The sequence below is a fragment of the Haliotis rubra genome, unplaced genomic scaffold (assembly GCF_003918875.1).
Source record: "Haliotis rubra isolate DU_JTF1 unplaced genomic scaffold, ASM391887v1 Scf53, whole genome shotgun sequence".
Taxonomy (NCBI): Eukaryota; Metazoa; Mollusca; class Gastropoda; order Lepetellida; family Haliotidae; genus Haliotis; species Haliotis rubra.
This window is the reverse complement of record NW_025767224.1, coordinates 213,558-227,566: the sequence shown is the minus strand read 5'-3', so window position 1 is coordinate 227,566 and position 14,009 is coordinate 213,558. Positions and strand designations below refer to the sequence as shown.

General features: G+C 43.0%; 1 protein-coding gene across 1 annotated transcript in view; it reads right to left on the bottom strand.

Annotated features, from left to right (window-relative positions):
* Positions 1–14,009, bottom strand: part of LOC124253012 — a 62,390-nt gene that overhangs the window by 39,662 nt on the left and 8,719 nt on the right. The window contains exons 3-13 of the mRNA XM_046686728.1: positions 11,736–11,987; positions 9,580–9,831; positions 9,241–9,378; positions 7,531–7,668; positions 6,470–6,607; positions 6,175–6,312; positions 5,880–6,017; positions 4,965–5,102; positions 4,669–4,806; positions 4,374–4,511; positions 3,457–3,594 (exon numbers count right to left, since the gene is read on the bottom strand). Of these exons, the coding sequence (XP_046542684.1) occupies positions 3,457–3,594; positions 4,374–4,511; positions 4,669–4,806; positions 4,965–5,102; positions 5,880–6,017; positions 6,175–6,312; positions 6,470–6,607; positions 7,531–7,668; positions 9,241–9,378; positions 9,580–9,831; positions 11,736–11,987 (1,746 nt within the window). The remainder of the gene's footprint in view (positions 1–3,456; positions 3,595–4,373; positions 4,512–4,668; positions 4,807–4,964; positions 5,103–5,879; positions 6,018–6,174; positions 6,313–6,469; positions 6,608–7,530; positions 7,669–9,240; positions 9,379–9,579; positions 9,832–11,735; positions 11,988–14,009) is intronic.

Here is a 14,009-nt window from a genome sequence, read left to right as displayed (position 1 = left end):
ATTAAAAGTGCGAAGTGTCAACGGAGAGAGCATTGCTTGAGATATCATGGCTTGTATTTTGACTCAACGATCCTCTGGTACGACTATGTGATTTAGCGTCGTGATGAATCCTATTCCCAAAAATTGAAGATCCTGCTTTGGTTCTAACTCCGACTTGAGAAGATTTACTAACCAACCTAGTTGAGTGAGTAGTCTGATGGTGAAATCTAGTTGCAGTCTGAGTTGACTGGCACCTTGATGAACTTAAATCCCGTCGTCCAGGGAAATAACACTGCGTAGACCTCGACGATGTAGATAAATGACGATGGGTTTGGTCACCCAAGTAAACAACCAGGGGGCCGACGATATTCCAGACGGTAGCACCTTCCACTGGAAGTGAGGACCTTTGAATAGGAATCTTTGATACTTCCTTGAGTCTGGATGTATAGGGATGTGTAGATAATCATCCTGTAGATCTATGCAGGCGAGGTAGTCTAACGGACGAACAAGATGTCGGAGCTGAGGAAGATGAATCATCTTGAATTTTGAAGGTCTGTGAATATAGTCCTGGTTGAAATTTCCAGGGTTGTAAATGAGTTGGATTTTCCCCTTGGAATTCTTTTTCGGTACTAGGAAAATCGGGGAGTAGAAGCCAAGCATGAGATGCTCTTGAATTATCTCTTCAACAGCATCCTTTTTGAGCAGTGTATTGATAGAGTCGTCCAGTTTCTCTATCTGGTCGGTCGCGTAATTGAAGATAAGTGGGTTGCTTGTGAGCGGTTGGATGGCTTCTAACTGTAGCTTGTATCCTCTGCGTAATATCTGAGACACGTAGTCGTCCTCTAGTATTCCCCAATTTTCCCAGTACCGTTGCAGATGTCCATCCACTGTCAACGGTTGTACGGGAACGACTAGGGTTGGAAGCGTCCAGTCTCTCCAAACCTGACCTTCAGCGTCTTGCTCCTCTTTTACCTCTGGGAGCAAGTCCTCTTCCAGAAGTCGTCCTATGAATCCTGGTTGAGCGACGAAAAGAGCCTTTTCCGCCTCTAGAGCTGGAATATTTCCTTTCTCTGGCCTTCTGGACTCCCGAGAATTTAAACTTGTTACAGCAGCGCTGAGAATAACGTTTGCAAAGGTATCTATGGATTTGATCATCATAACCTCTCTTGAATCGTGTGTAACATTCCTGGCAATTTCTTCAATTTCTCATCCAAAGAGAGATAATGCTGACCATGGGACTCTGAGTAATGGTAAAGTACACACCGATAATAAACCCTGTCTTTTCAAGAGAGTAAAGTCCGCTGATGTAGATGCCAGATATTCCGAGATAAATTGCTGATCCTTTTTGTGAATCAGTAGAGCAGAAAAGATCAACCGGTCCTCTTCGGAAGTCGAGTTCCTGAATTTCGAGATAAGCTCTAGATCTGGCTAATCCAAAGAGATACGTCTTGTAGTGGTATCCAATTGTGCTATCTTCTTATCCTCTACTTTGTAGGATTTATTGCGGGACTCATTGATGATCTTGTAATCCTCGTCGATCTCAGGTGCCTTGAAGAAAGGTTCCATATGATGCAAAGGAAATCTCCTGCTGTTAAACGACGGGACATGCTGACCTTGGCTTTTAGTGGCCTTCTCAAAGGCTGAGTTGAGATTATCAGGTAATTTAGAGACCAGGTCGATAGGTGGAAAGGTGAGTGTGTCGAAGTCGCTGTTATGCATCTTATAGGTGAATGCTTCATTCGTATACTTAGATGGCGACTCTAGTTCCAGACCGTTTGCAATCCATGAGGTTACTTCCGTATCAGAGAATACTACGTCACCTTCTTCATCCATCATCTCCCGATCCGATGAGTCATATCTGCACGCAAGCCTGAGTGCAGGTGAGTGATCTCGGTGCGTCTCCCTCCTAGAGTCGAGGATACTGCAAACGGGGATCCCTCCTAGTGTCTTGTGTAGACTCTCTGCATCTTTGCACAGGTTGATTCCTTGACGTAGGGTCTTACCTCTGAGGTGAAGATTGCCTGCGCGCAGGCTCTGAGTCTGATGTTAGTAGTGTTGTTTAAACTTCTAACTTCGGACGGTGAAGATCTCCAGGAGTGTGAGCCTTCGCGCAGGCTTTCCTCTTCATCCAACACAGCTGTAGAAGCTGTTGTGCCTTCGCAGGCTAGTACATCTAGGAGGTGTCTTAGTAGCAGGTTTCTCCTGTGCAAATCTGCGCTCCATCTGCGCTCCATCAGATTGTTTCATGAACAATCTCGGGTCGAAATTCTGCGACGTAAGTTGGGACTGTTGTGGTGTAGATGATGCTTGAGAGTATGCTGATGCCTCTTCTTGACGTAGTTGAGAAGAGTTGACGCTGTTTGCGTCTCTGGTACCAGATGTCTACGTCGACAGAAGGTCCTCATTCATAATCTGAGCTGACGTAGTTGCTGATCTCGCTAATGTATGTGTAGCAGCAGGCTGCGATGTTCTACCGATGATTGTTTCCTCAGGTGACAGTATGGGAGGGTCATCAAAGACGTCCGCTTCCTCCAGAGGTACAATCTCCTGAGAGAAAGACCTGGTCTTCGAAGTAGATCTAAGTAGAGACTTCCACAAAGTCTTAGGAACTGCTGACTTTTTTTTCTGTGACGATGGTGATCTGTGCATCTTTGTCTGCGATGACAGCTCTGCTGACGCCGATCTCTTCTTGGAGGAACCGGAGACCAAGGCTGGAACGGACGTCTGCCCCGGTGGAACGCTCGGCGATTCAAAGCAAAAAGTGAACAGTAACCAGCACAATGTTAATAGCGCAATCATTCCATTTACCAGACATGACTTTAGAATACCTTCTTATCCAGTCATTTGCACGTCTATGAACAGAAACAATGTAATTATTTATTTCAAAATTCAATAATTTCTGACAAAAATTACAGCGAGCGCTGGAAGAACATGTAATTGTCTAAAATGGACATAATCAATGCGGGTCAGCCGCAGACAGCTGGTACCTACAACAGAAAATACGTTGTCATCAGCAAAATACGTAATATTATGATATCATTTTACAACACTTTGATAATATATAAGCCGAAAACCGTATACAGCTGAAATTTAGATGTAAAAAGGTCAAAATATCCTAAAAAAAGTTCTGTATAGGGACCAAGGTGCCTTCACAACCATCCTCCAGGGCGATGAAGGAGAGAGTGACAAACATGGCCGGTCATGTGACCTATAAGGGCGCCAATTGGGAAGGCAAGGGAGGCTATTCGTGGGTGAGTAATGATCTTACGTCCTCCTCTTTGAATGGAACTTCAAGGGATTTCAAGTGTTCCACTATATTTCGGATAGAAGAGGGAGACAAGCATATAATCATGAGTCAGGATAAGGAAAAATTATAATAATACATTATGACACAGGCTTCTTCTTTCTTTTCCTTGACACATGAATTTGATAAAATACACCCGTTTTTGGTTGGTGTCTTGGGCGCCATGCACTTACGTTCCTGACAGCCCGTCCCAGTGTATCCATCACGGCACCCACTCTTACAGTGTCCAGTGGTTTTGTCACACAACTCAGATGTGTTCTTACAGAAACACCAGGAACTGCAGCCAGGCCCGAAGCGTTCGTCAGCGCACACTATTGTTCAGAGAAAACACATACGTTTCTTGAAATAAATGACAAACATCGAAAGTAGGTCCATTCCAACATTACAGGAAGTGGACTTGGTCAAGTGAGTATCAAGGACAGCATATTCACGGACATAAAGCATTTGTGACAGGTATACAACTGTTTCCGAAGCGTGATAGATCGGATGACATTTTTACAGTCAAGACAACCTGTAATCTATTTTTTACACTAAACAGTGAGATTATGACGTCACACCGTACCACTGTGTTCAAACAAATATGACGTCATATTTGGAAATATGGAGCGCAATATTAATGCTCTCCGCGTTCCTAAACACGAAAATAATCATGTATAAACAGACTGCGTTCTTAATAGACCTCACTTTAGGTTTGACTGTTGACGTTCTGAATGAAGGAAACATTGGACACAAGATGTAGATAATCCACAGTTGTTTTGCATATCAAAATACTTCACTTTCGTACATGAGAGACGCGACTTGTTAAACAACTATTTCCCGGATTACTAGATCTAAAGAACTGGACTGACGCATATCAATGATATGACGTCACATTGCACATTTTAAGATGGCAGATATAACGTCACAGTCAGACATTCAGGGGCGCCTTGTATTTAGGTCCATTCCGTTCTTTATGATCTCATAATGTGTCATCTCCCCCGTCCCCGTTCAGGTGTCTGCAGCACACCACTTGTAACCTATAGCTACACAACATACGTGTATAATAAGTGGGTCTGACAGCTGACGTGATCACAATGACCACACTACTCACGCGTATGACAGTCCAGTCCTGTCCATCCGTCTTCGCATCCAGAATCACATTGACCTGTCCTCTTGTCACACACTTCATGCCTGTCCTTACATCTACACTCCATGTCACACTGGTCACCGAACCAGTAGTCAATGCACTCTGGAATAACACACAACAGTCAACAATCCACGCCAGTACCTTTGACCTCATGAAGCGTATGTTCAAGTACATTCAACCAAACAAACTACAAAAACGTTGTGCATTTGGCAATAACTATCCGTCTATTAACCCATGCTTCCATCTACTTGATCCAAACCTTTGCAAAATGTTCCTCTCCAGTTGTCTTGGCAGCCACGTGTACAGTTCCCGTCTACCTTGTGACAGTTCTGATTTCCTTCAGCACAATGTCCACACGTCTCCTTGCAGCCAGAACCATAGCGTCCCAGAGGACAAACTGTAACGATATTGTATAGGCTGGGCCATTTTGTTGAGAGCGCGGTGAAAAGGAAAACATGGATACATTGTCACAATGTAATATGATAATACATTTCATTCTTGACACATGAATCTAACAGAATTCACCCGTGTTTGGTTGGTGTCTTGGGCACTTACTTTCCTGACAGCCCGTCCCAGTGTATCCATCACGGCACCCACTCTCACAGTGTCCAGTGGTTTTGTCACACACCTCAGATGTGTTCCTACAGTAGCACCAGGAACTGCAGCCAGGCCCGAAGCGTCCGCCAGTGCACACTAGTTTTCAGAAAACAAATATATTTCTTGAAATAAATGACAAACATCGAAAGTAGGTCCATTCCAACATTACAGGAAGTGGACGTGGTCAAGTGAGTATCAAGGACAGCATATTCACGGACATAAAGCATTTGTGACAGGTATACAACTGTTTCCGAAGCGTGATAGATCGGATGACATTTTTACAGTCAAGACAACCTGTTATCTATTTTTTACACTAAAGAGTGAGATTATGACGTCACACCGTACCACTGTGTTCAAACAAATATGACGTCATATTTGGAAATATGGAGCGCAATATTAATGCTCTCCGCGTTCCTAAACACGAAAATAATCATGTATAAACAGACTGCGTTCTTAATAGACCTCACTTTAGGTTTGACTGTTGACGTTCTGAATGAAGGAAACATTGGACACAAGATGTAGATAATCCACAGTTGTTTTGCATATCAAAATACTTCACTTTCGTACATGAGAGACGCGACTTGTTAAACAACTATTTCCCGGATTACTAGATCTAAAGAACTGGACTGACGCATATCAATGATATGACGTCACATTGCACATTTTAAGAAAGCAGATATAACGTCACAGTCAGACATTCAGGGGCGCCTTGTATTTAGGTCCATTCCGTTCTTTATGATCTCATAATGTGTCATCTCCCCCGTCCCCGTTCAGGTGTCTGCAGCACACCACTTGTAACCTATAGCTACACAACATACGTGTATAATAAGTGGGTCTGACAGCTGACGTGATCACAATGACCACACTACTCACGTGTATGACAGTCCAGTCCTGTCCATCCGTCTTCGCATCCAGAATCACACTGACCTGTCCTCTTGTCACACACTTCATGCCTGTCCTTACATCTACACTCCATGTCACACTGGTCACCGAACCAGTAGTCAATGCACTCTGGAATAACACACAACAGTCAACAATCCACGCCAGTACCTTTGACCTCATGAAGCATATGTTCAAGTACATTCAACCAAACAAACTACAAAAACGTTTTGCATTTGGCAATAACTATCCGTCTATTAACCCATGCTTCCATCTACTTGATCCAAACCTTTGCAAAATGTTCCTCTCCAGTTGTCTTGGCAGCCACGTGTACAGTTCCCGTCTACCTTGTGACAGTTCTGATTTCCTTCAGCACAATGTCCACACGTCTCCTTGCAGCCAGAACCATAGCGTCCCAGAGGACAAACTGTAACGATATTGTATAGGCTGGGCCATTTTGTTGAGAGCGCGGTGAAATGAAAACATGGATACATTGTCACAATGTAATATGATAATACATTTCATTCTTGACACACGAATCTAATAGAATACACTCGTGTTTGGTTGGTGTCTTGGGCACTTACTTTCCTGACAGCCCGTCCCAGTGTATCCATCACGGCACCCACTCTCACAGTGTCCAGTGGTTTTGTCACACACCTCAGATGTGTTCCTACAGTAGCACCAGGAACTGCAGCCAGGCCCGAAGCGTCCATCAGCGCAAACTAGTTTTCAGAGAAAACAAATATATTACTAGAAATAAATGACAAACATTGAAAGTAGGTCCATTCCAACATTACAGGAAGTGGACTTGGTCAAGTGAGTGAGTGAGTTTCGTTTTGCGCCGCACTCTTCAATATCCCAGCTATATGGCGGTGGTCTGTAAATAATCGAGTCTGGACCAGCCAATCCAGTGATCAACAGCATGAGCATCGATCTGCGCAATTGGGAACCGATGACATGTGTCAACCAAGTCAGCGAAACTGACCACCCGATCCCATTAGTCGCCTCTTACGACAAGCATAGTAGCCTTTATGGCAAGCACATGGGTTGCTGAAAACCTGTTCTACCCCGGATCTTCACGGGTATGGTCAAGTGAGTATCAAGGACAGCATATTCACGGACATAAAGCATTTGTGACAGGTATACAACTGTTCCGATGAGTGACAGATCGGATGACATTTTTTCAGTCAAGACAACCTGTTATCTAGTTCTTACACTAAAGAGTGAGATTATGACGTCACACCGTACCACTGTGTTCAAACAAATATGACGTCATATTTGGAAATATGGAGCGCAATATTAATGCTCTCCGCGTTCCTAAACACGAAAATAATCATGTATAAACAGACTGCGTTCTTAATAGACCTCACTTTAGGTTTGACTGTTGACGTTCTGAATGAAGGAAACATTGGACACAAGATGTAGATAATCCACAGTTGTTTTGCATATCAAAATACTTCACTTTTGTACATGAGAGACGCGACTTGTTAAACAACTATTTCCCGGATTACTAGATCTAAAGAACTGGACTGACGCATATCAGTGATATGGCGTCACATTGCACATTTTAAGAAAGCAGATATAGCGTCACAGTCAAACATTCAGGGGTGAATCTAATAGAATGGTTGGTGTCTTGGGCACTTACTTCCCTGACAGCCCGTCCCAGTGTATCCATCACGGCACCCACTCTCACAGTGTCCAGTGGTTTTGTCACACACCTCAGATGTGTTCCTACAGTAGCACCAGGAACTGCAGCCAGGCCCGAAGCGTCCGTCAGCGCACACTAGTTTTCAGAGAAAACAAATTATACATTTCTAGCAATAAATGACAAACATCGAAAGTAGGTCCATTCCAACATTACAGGAAGTGGACTTGGTCAAGTGAGTATCAAGGACAGCATATTCATGGACATAAAGCATTTGTGACAGGTATGCAACTGTTTCCGAAGAGTGATAGATCGGATGAGATTTTGTCAGCAAAGTCAAACAGTTATCCATCAAGTTTTTATACAGGTGAATTGTCTATCCTCTAAAATACTATCTAACCAATGGCATGGTTAATTGTAATAAATTTTCTAATTTGATATGTTACTTTCAAATGACAAATATTAATACGATTTATTGAGCATTCTATGCGAAACAGTATTTTGAGGTGCGTATATTGGTAAAGAGTTTCGTTAGGTTTCCATGTGTTCCTCTTTCCACGGCTTGCGGCTATGGTTTTGTGTGTGATGATTATTATATTCTACCAAGGCCTATATTTGCAAGTTTGGTCACCGTTGCTGAGAGGTGAATATCGCCATCACTATCTTTATCGATATAACCACTGCTCTGGTATTCTATCAGCTATGAATTTGTGCAGCCACACCATTTTGCACTGCAATAGCGATACCGTTGTACTGAAATGCAGTGATTTGTTAACTCAGATTACAGCTGTTAATTGCATCACATTTCTTCACGTTTGTTGGTTTCACCCCTAGTTATCTTACTGACGGATCCCCGATGAACCTGTTGAAGTTGGGACTCAGTTCGTAACAACATCAATCAAACAATCACCATTTACCCAACTTACGGGTAAAGTCCGGAAATACGACCTGGACCACTGTGCAGTCTTAGACTTTACCGAAAATAATGGACAGTCTGTTTAGAATAGCATTCTTAAGAATACTCCCAGCACATGATTGAATGACGTCACAATGACTATGGAGGTTACCTTCGTGTTACTAGATTATAAGAGATGAATCGTATGGAAAACTGTGTGCCTTCTTTTGAGAGCAATGGCCTCGAAAAGCCGCAATACTGCTGCATTTAAGTTAAACCACATTCACAGCACATCAAAGAGATTCAGCATGGGAAGAACTAATTCCCTTGACGAATTATTGATACAACAGGTGTTCGGTCCATGTCGAACGCGCCGTTCGTGAAGGTCGACATCTATATATTTCCAAACTTACGTATCTATATATTACAAACTCAAGTGATAACGCAAAGCCTGGAACTGCAATGTTCCACTGCACCATTAGAGAGAGGTATCGTCGAGCCGAAGTTAATGTTCAAGGATAAAACAAAGTATTGAATGAAATATTCAGAAAGTTCAATGTCATCACACTTGGCACAACCTCCGAAGTATCTACATTTACAAAGAGTATTTGATACATATATTCGGGTATGTTAGTGACAATCAGTACATTAGCCTGTCTGCCAACACGGAAGCCTTCAAATCCATGCGTTTTCACGGAAACCTGTAAGTGTTGAGAAGAAACATCTTCCAAGAATCAAAAAGACCTAATTTTTGTACAGTACACGATTGATGTATATATAATTATTCATTTGACACTGAAGAGATATCTACTCACGTCCCTGGCAGTCAGCCCCGACACGACCGTCAGTACAACCACTCTCACAGTGTCCAGAGGTTTTGTCACACACCTCAGATGTGTTCCTACAGAAACACCAGGAACTGCAGTCAGGTCCGAAACTTCCGTCAGTACACTCTGGAGAGAAACAAAGATACATTTGTTGGTATTTGTTGGTACCTGAATAGTAAACACAATCAGGTATAACAACAATGTTGTGATTATCATAGGAGCAATCACCGTATCATGAAATGGGTTATCAAACTAATAAATATTTAGCATAGGTCTATTGTAGTCGACAATATAAACAGATAGAAAATATAAGCATGCATTATTTACCAAATATTTCCACTTCACAGAGATTGAGGATGTATTCCGAGTCGGCCAGTGTTGGCAGCTGGACAGTGACATGTTGTCCACGTGTGGGCGTGTCACAGCTGATGTTGATGGGGGAGCTGGGGCGGTAGGACAGGCTCTGCTGATAGCAGAGACGATCGTCAACCCGTACCAAGAAACCTCTCATTCGTCCTAGAATTAAACAGAAACACACATCAATATGAGCATTTAACATGGTCAGTGATGTCCGTTGAACTGGAAAATGTGTTTTATTTGGGTTTACACTTTCTAAGTAAAGTACAAATTCTAGTACTTTTTGAGTTGAGCCCCATCCGGGATTCGAACTCACACCGTCAGAGTCAGAAACCTAATCGCCAGCACACAAAGTCAGCCGCCTAACCCTCTCAGCTACCGCGACTTCCACAAAAATGGACGTCAGACAACTGGTAGTCTAGACTGCGCGCTTTGGAAAATAACTGTTTTAATAATATTGCATATACAATGTACCTGTCTGTTGGAGAAGTACATGTATTTCGGGTCAGATCAAAGACGGTAAACGAATGATCTGGGGGTACAGTCACGACACTGCAGTATTTGGCTTGTTTGTGCGATTCTCATACAAACGTCTTTCCCAAGACTTGGGAAGCGTTATAGTCACGCTGCCTATATTCAATCTGACCTATATTTACTATATTTATCAGATCTGAATGATCCACGGAAATCCAGAGAGATGGGATGGGGTGTATTTACACAAGCATGACATTAGTGAAAATATTTCAAAGGCGAATTGTATTGTGGATGGATTGACTGACCACATGGTATTACCTGAGGAGGTATTGTAACATTGTATTGTGTTACCTGGATGGATTGACTGACCGCATGGTATTACCTGAGGAGGTATTGTAACATTGTATTGTGTTAGCTGATGGATTGACTGACCACATGGTATTACCTGAGGAGGTATTGTAACATTAACATTCGTATTGTGTTACCTGATGGATTGACTGACCACATGGTATTACCTGAGGAGGTATTGTAACATTGTATTGTGTTACCTGATGGATTGACTGACCACATGGTATTACCTGAGGAGGTATTGTAACATTGTATTGTGTTACCTGATGGATTGACTGACCACATGGTATTACCTGAGGAGGTATTGTAACATTGTATTGTGTTACCTGATGGATTGACTGACCACATGGTATTACCTGAGGAGGTATTGTAACATTGTATTGTGTTACCTGATGGATTGACTGACCACATGGTATTACCTGAGGAGGTATTGTAACATTGTATTGTGTTACCTGATGGATTGACTGACCACATGGTATTACCTGAGGAGGTATTGTAACATTGTATTGTGTTACCTGATGGATTGACTGACCACATGGTATTACCTGAGGAGGTATTGTAACATTGTATTGTGTTACCTGATGGATTGACTGACCACATGGTATTACCTGAGGAGGTATTGTAACATTGTATTGTGTTACCTGATGGATTGACTGACCACATGGTATTACCTGAGGAGGTATTGTAACATTGTATTGTCACTGCTATGAACAATGTGTGTCATAACACTGGCTTAGAATTTATAACTCTTATCCTACTGGTACCCGGCTAGATTGACAGGTGGGTCAGTCGGTCGGTCCACAGGCAAATTGTAGCGCACTTAGGGTTGCGCAACAAAGAGAAAAATGATCAGTCTTTCCATATGCGAGCGAAGCGAGCAAAGGTTTGCAACGTGCTTCCGTCGCTTCGGTTCGAAAAATATTTTTTTAATATCAAAATAAAATATCGCTTCGCTCGCATATGAGAAGACTGGTCATTTTCTCTTTGTTGCGCAACCCTATTTACGCTACAATTTGCCTGTGGTCGGTCGGACGATTCGTTGATTGATCATACCTTCTGTTACAATCGTAAGCCTAAACGTATTCTCGGGCAGATCATTATTTGCCAATATTCTAATCATACATTCCGAAAATCTTCAAATCAATTAGTAACACATTGAAACAGTCCTTATTTCAGTACACTCTGTGACACACAGACGAATATAGTATTTCTATTCAACTTTGATTACATATAACACTCAGTTGATGCGTTCCTCGAGTAGTGAGTAGTGATGCATTACTGTACAGTGTGTATATAATACTTGCGTGTATAAGAGGAGAATATTCTCAGATTGGTGATGAGGTGTGTCTCTCCCAGATCCACTCTCCACTCGGCGGATGTCCGGCCTGGTGCCGTGTGTGTACATGTCCCTGACCAGTGGCTGCTGCTGACCACACCGTCCACAGCCAGGGAGGAATTCTTGTCTCCACACACGTCTCTCTTGGCGGATGTGTCCGCCCACCGACAGTCATTGACAGTGCTGCTTTGTTGCGTGGGTTTGTTCAGAGCAATGTTCCCTTTAAAAAAAAATGAAACACAAAAGTGTATAATTATTCATACACTTTATTTATTTTGTTAAATGACTACTAACGGCTAGTATTGCTTGGCAATACATGTTTGGTAGACAATAGCATGCTAAAAGACAAAGAGAGGGTTCGTGTTTTGCGTGTCACATATATTAAGCAGCAAAAGAAACGTCAGTTTGGAATTTTCCTTCGCAGAAACGTATAACTGTGAACTTATTTAATGTTTTGATTGTATATTTCTGACATCACCAACTTTACCTGAGCAAAGACATTCCTCAAACTCAGAATGGAACCCAAGAAATAGTGTCAAAAACGCAACCCGATCTCGGAGATGGTATGGTGTTCTCCATGTTTTTGATGCAACTGATGCTGCACGTGTTGTTTACAATGACCATCCCTATAAAATACACCCCCAAACCTGGTTGAAACATTCACATTACAACGTCAGTAGGATGTCGTGACTCACCACTGCTCAGAGGAACCAGGCGCTAGGAAGGCTTGAAGCTGACCACACTGCACAAGCCGTTGCCAGGTCAATGTTTCCGGGCCACCAACACCACAAATGATCGCCCCCGTACTGGCAGGCCAAGGGTGACCACAAGACGACAAGACCGCCATGTAGTGCGACAGCATGTACAGAATTCCTTCATGCAGGCATCCGAAACAGCACACCAGACAGTGGGAACACAAAGAAGACCAATCACTACTGTTACAGTACGCCGACGTCTTAACCGCGGGAACCTCGATTGCCGTGAACCTATCCTCCCGCCCCCCTAATCATCGGCGTGAACGTCTACAGTTTGCTCTACAACACCAAAACTGGCGATGCAGGCAATGGAGAACTGTTCTGTTTACAGATGAGAGTCGATACTGCGAATCGACTGCAGATGGCAGAACAAGAATATGGTGACGACGTGGCCAGCGTTACTCAGACCAATGTGTTATGGAAAGAAACTCATGGGGAGGTGCCAGCATCATGGTATGGGATGGAATGGGCCTTAACCAGGGACTGGGTCCAGTGGTGTTCCAGAACCTTGGTCTAGGCAGAGGAGGCGGCATCACAGCGGTGCGCTACATCGACCAAGCTCTCTCAGACTCCACGTCATACCAATTCCGCACATCACCGGAACAACATTTTCCAGCATGATAACGCACGGGCCCATACTGCCAGAGCTACACGGGACTTCCTACAGCAGAACGGTGTCAACATTATGCAGTGGCTAGCCCTTAGTCTTGGTTTAAACCCAATTGAACATCTTTGGGATGAAATTCAGGCGAGACTGAATAATGTCCTACCAAGGCCGAAAACAGCCGATTTATTGCGCCAGGCTTTTCTCAGATTGTGGTTCCAGGTGCCAGTGGCCTTCATCAATCCATTGGTGTATTCCATGCATAGACGCTGTGCTGCAGTTAATTCCGCTCGTGGTAGATACAGAAGTCAAGAGTCTGAATGGACTGCAAACGTTCACGTAATGTCTTGAAATTGTGTTGAGTTATTCATTCAAATATTGTACACAAAAAATGTTTTTGATCCGCTTATTATGTCAATTTCTGTGATGATTTGATTACAGTGCCTATCTAATTTTGAATTCGTACTGACGTTGTTTTGCTTCTGAGTATACAAATTAAAAGTGAGAGCTTTTCTGCATCCGATTTGAAATAATTCCATGGGCAACAAAGTATGGGTGTGCGTGTATATTTATGTGAGTGTGTTACTATTCTCGTTCTTAGCACTTTCCAGTTTTATGACAGCGGCCTGTAAATAATAGACGAGACAATCCCCTGATTGAGATTGTTGGCAATGATACACGACTTCCGCTTGATCACTCGATCTCTTGCATATAGCACAGGTTGCCTGGTAGCAACTGTTATCCGAAATCTCCACTGGGGTCTCACAATAAGCTGTGTGACGTTATATTAGTTTTGGGGGTTTTCTTGGTTACTGGAAGTGCTGAATCCCTTACAAATCAATCCTTTTGCCGTCTTCAAGGTATCCGGGGAGAGACAAAAAAT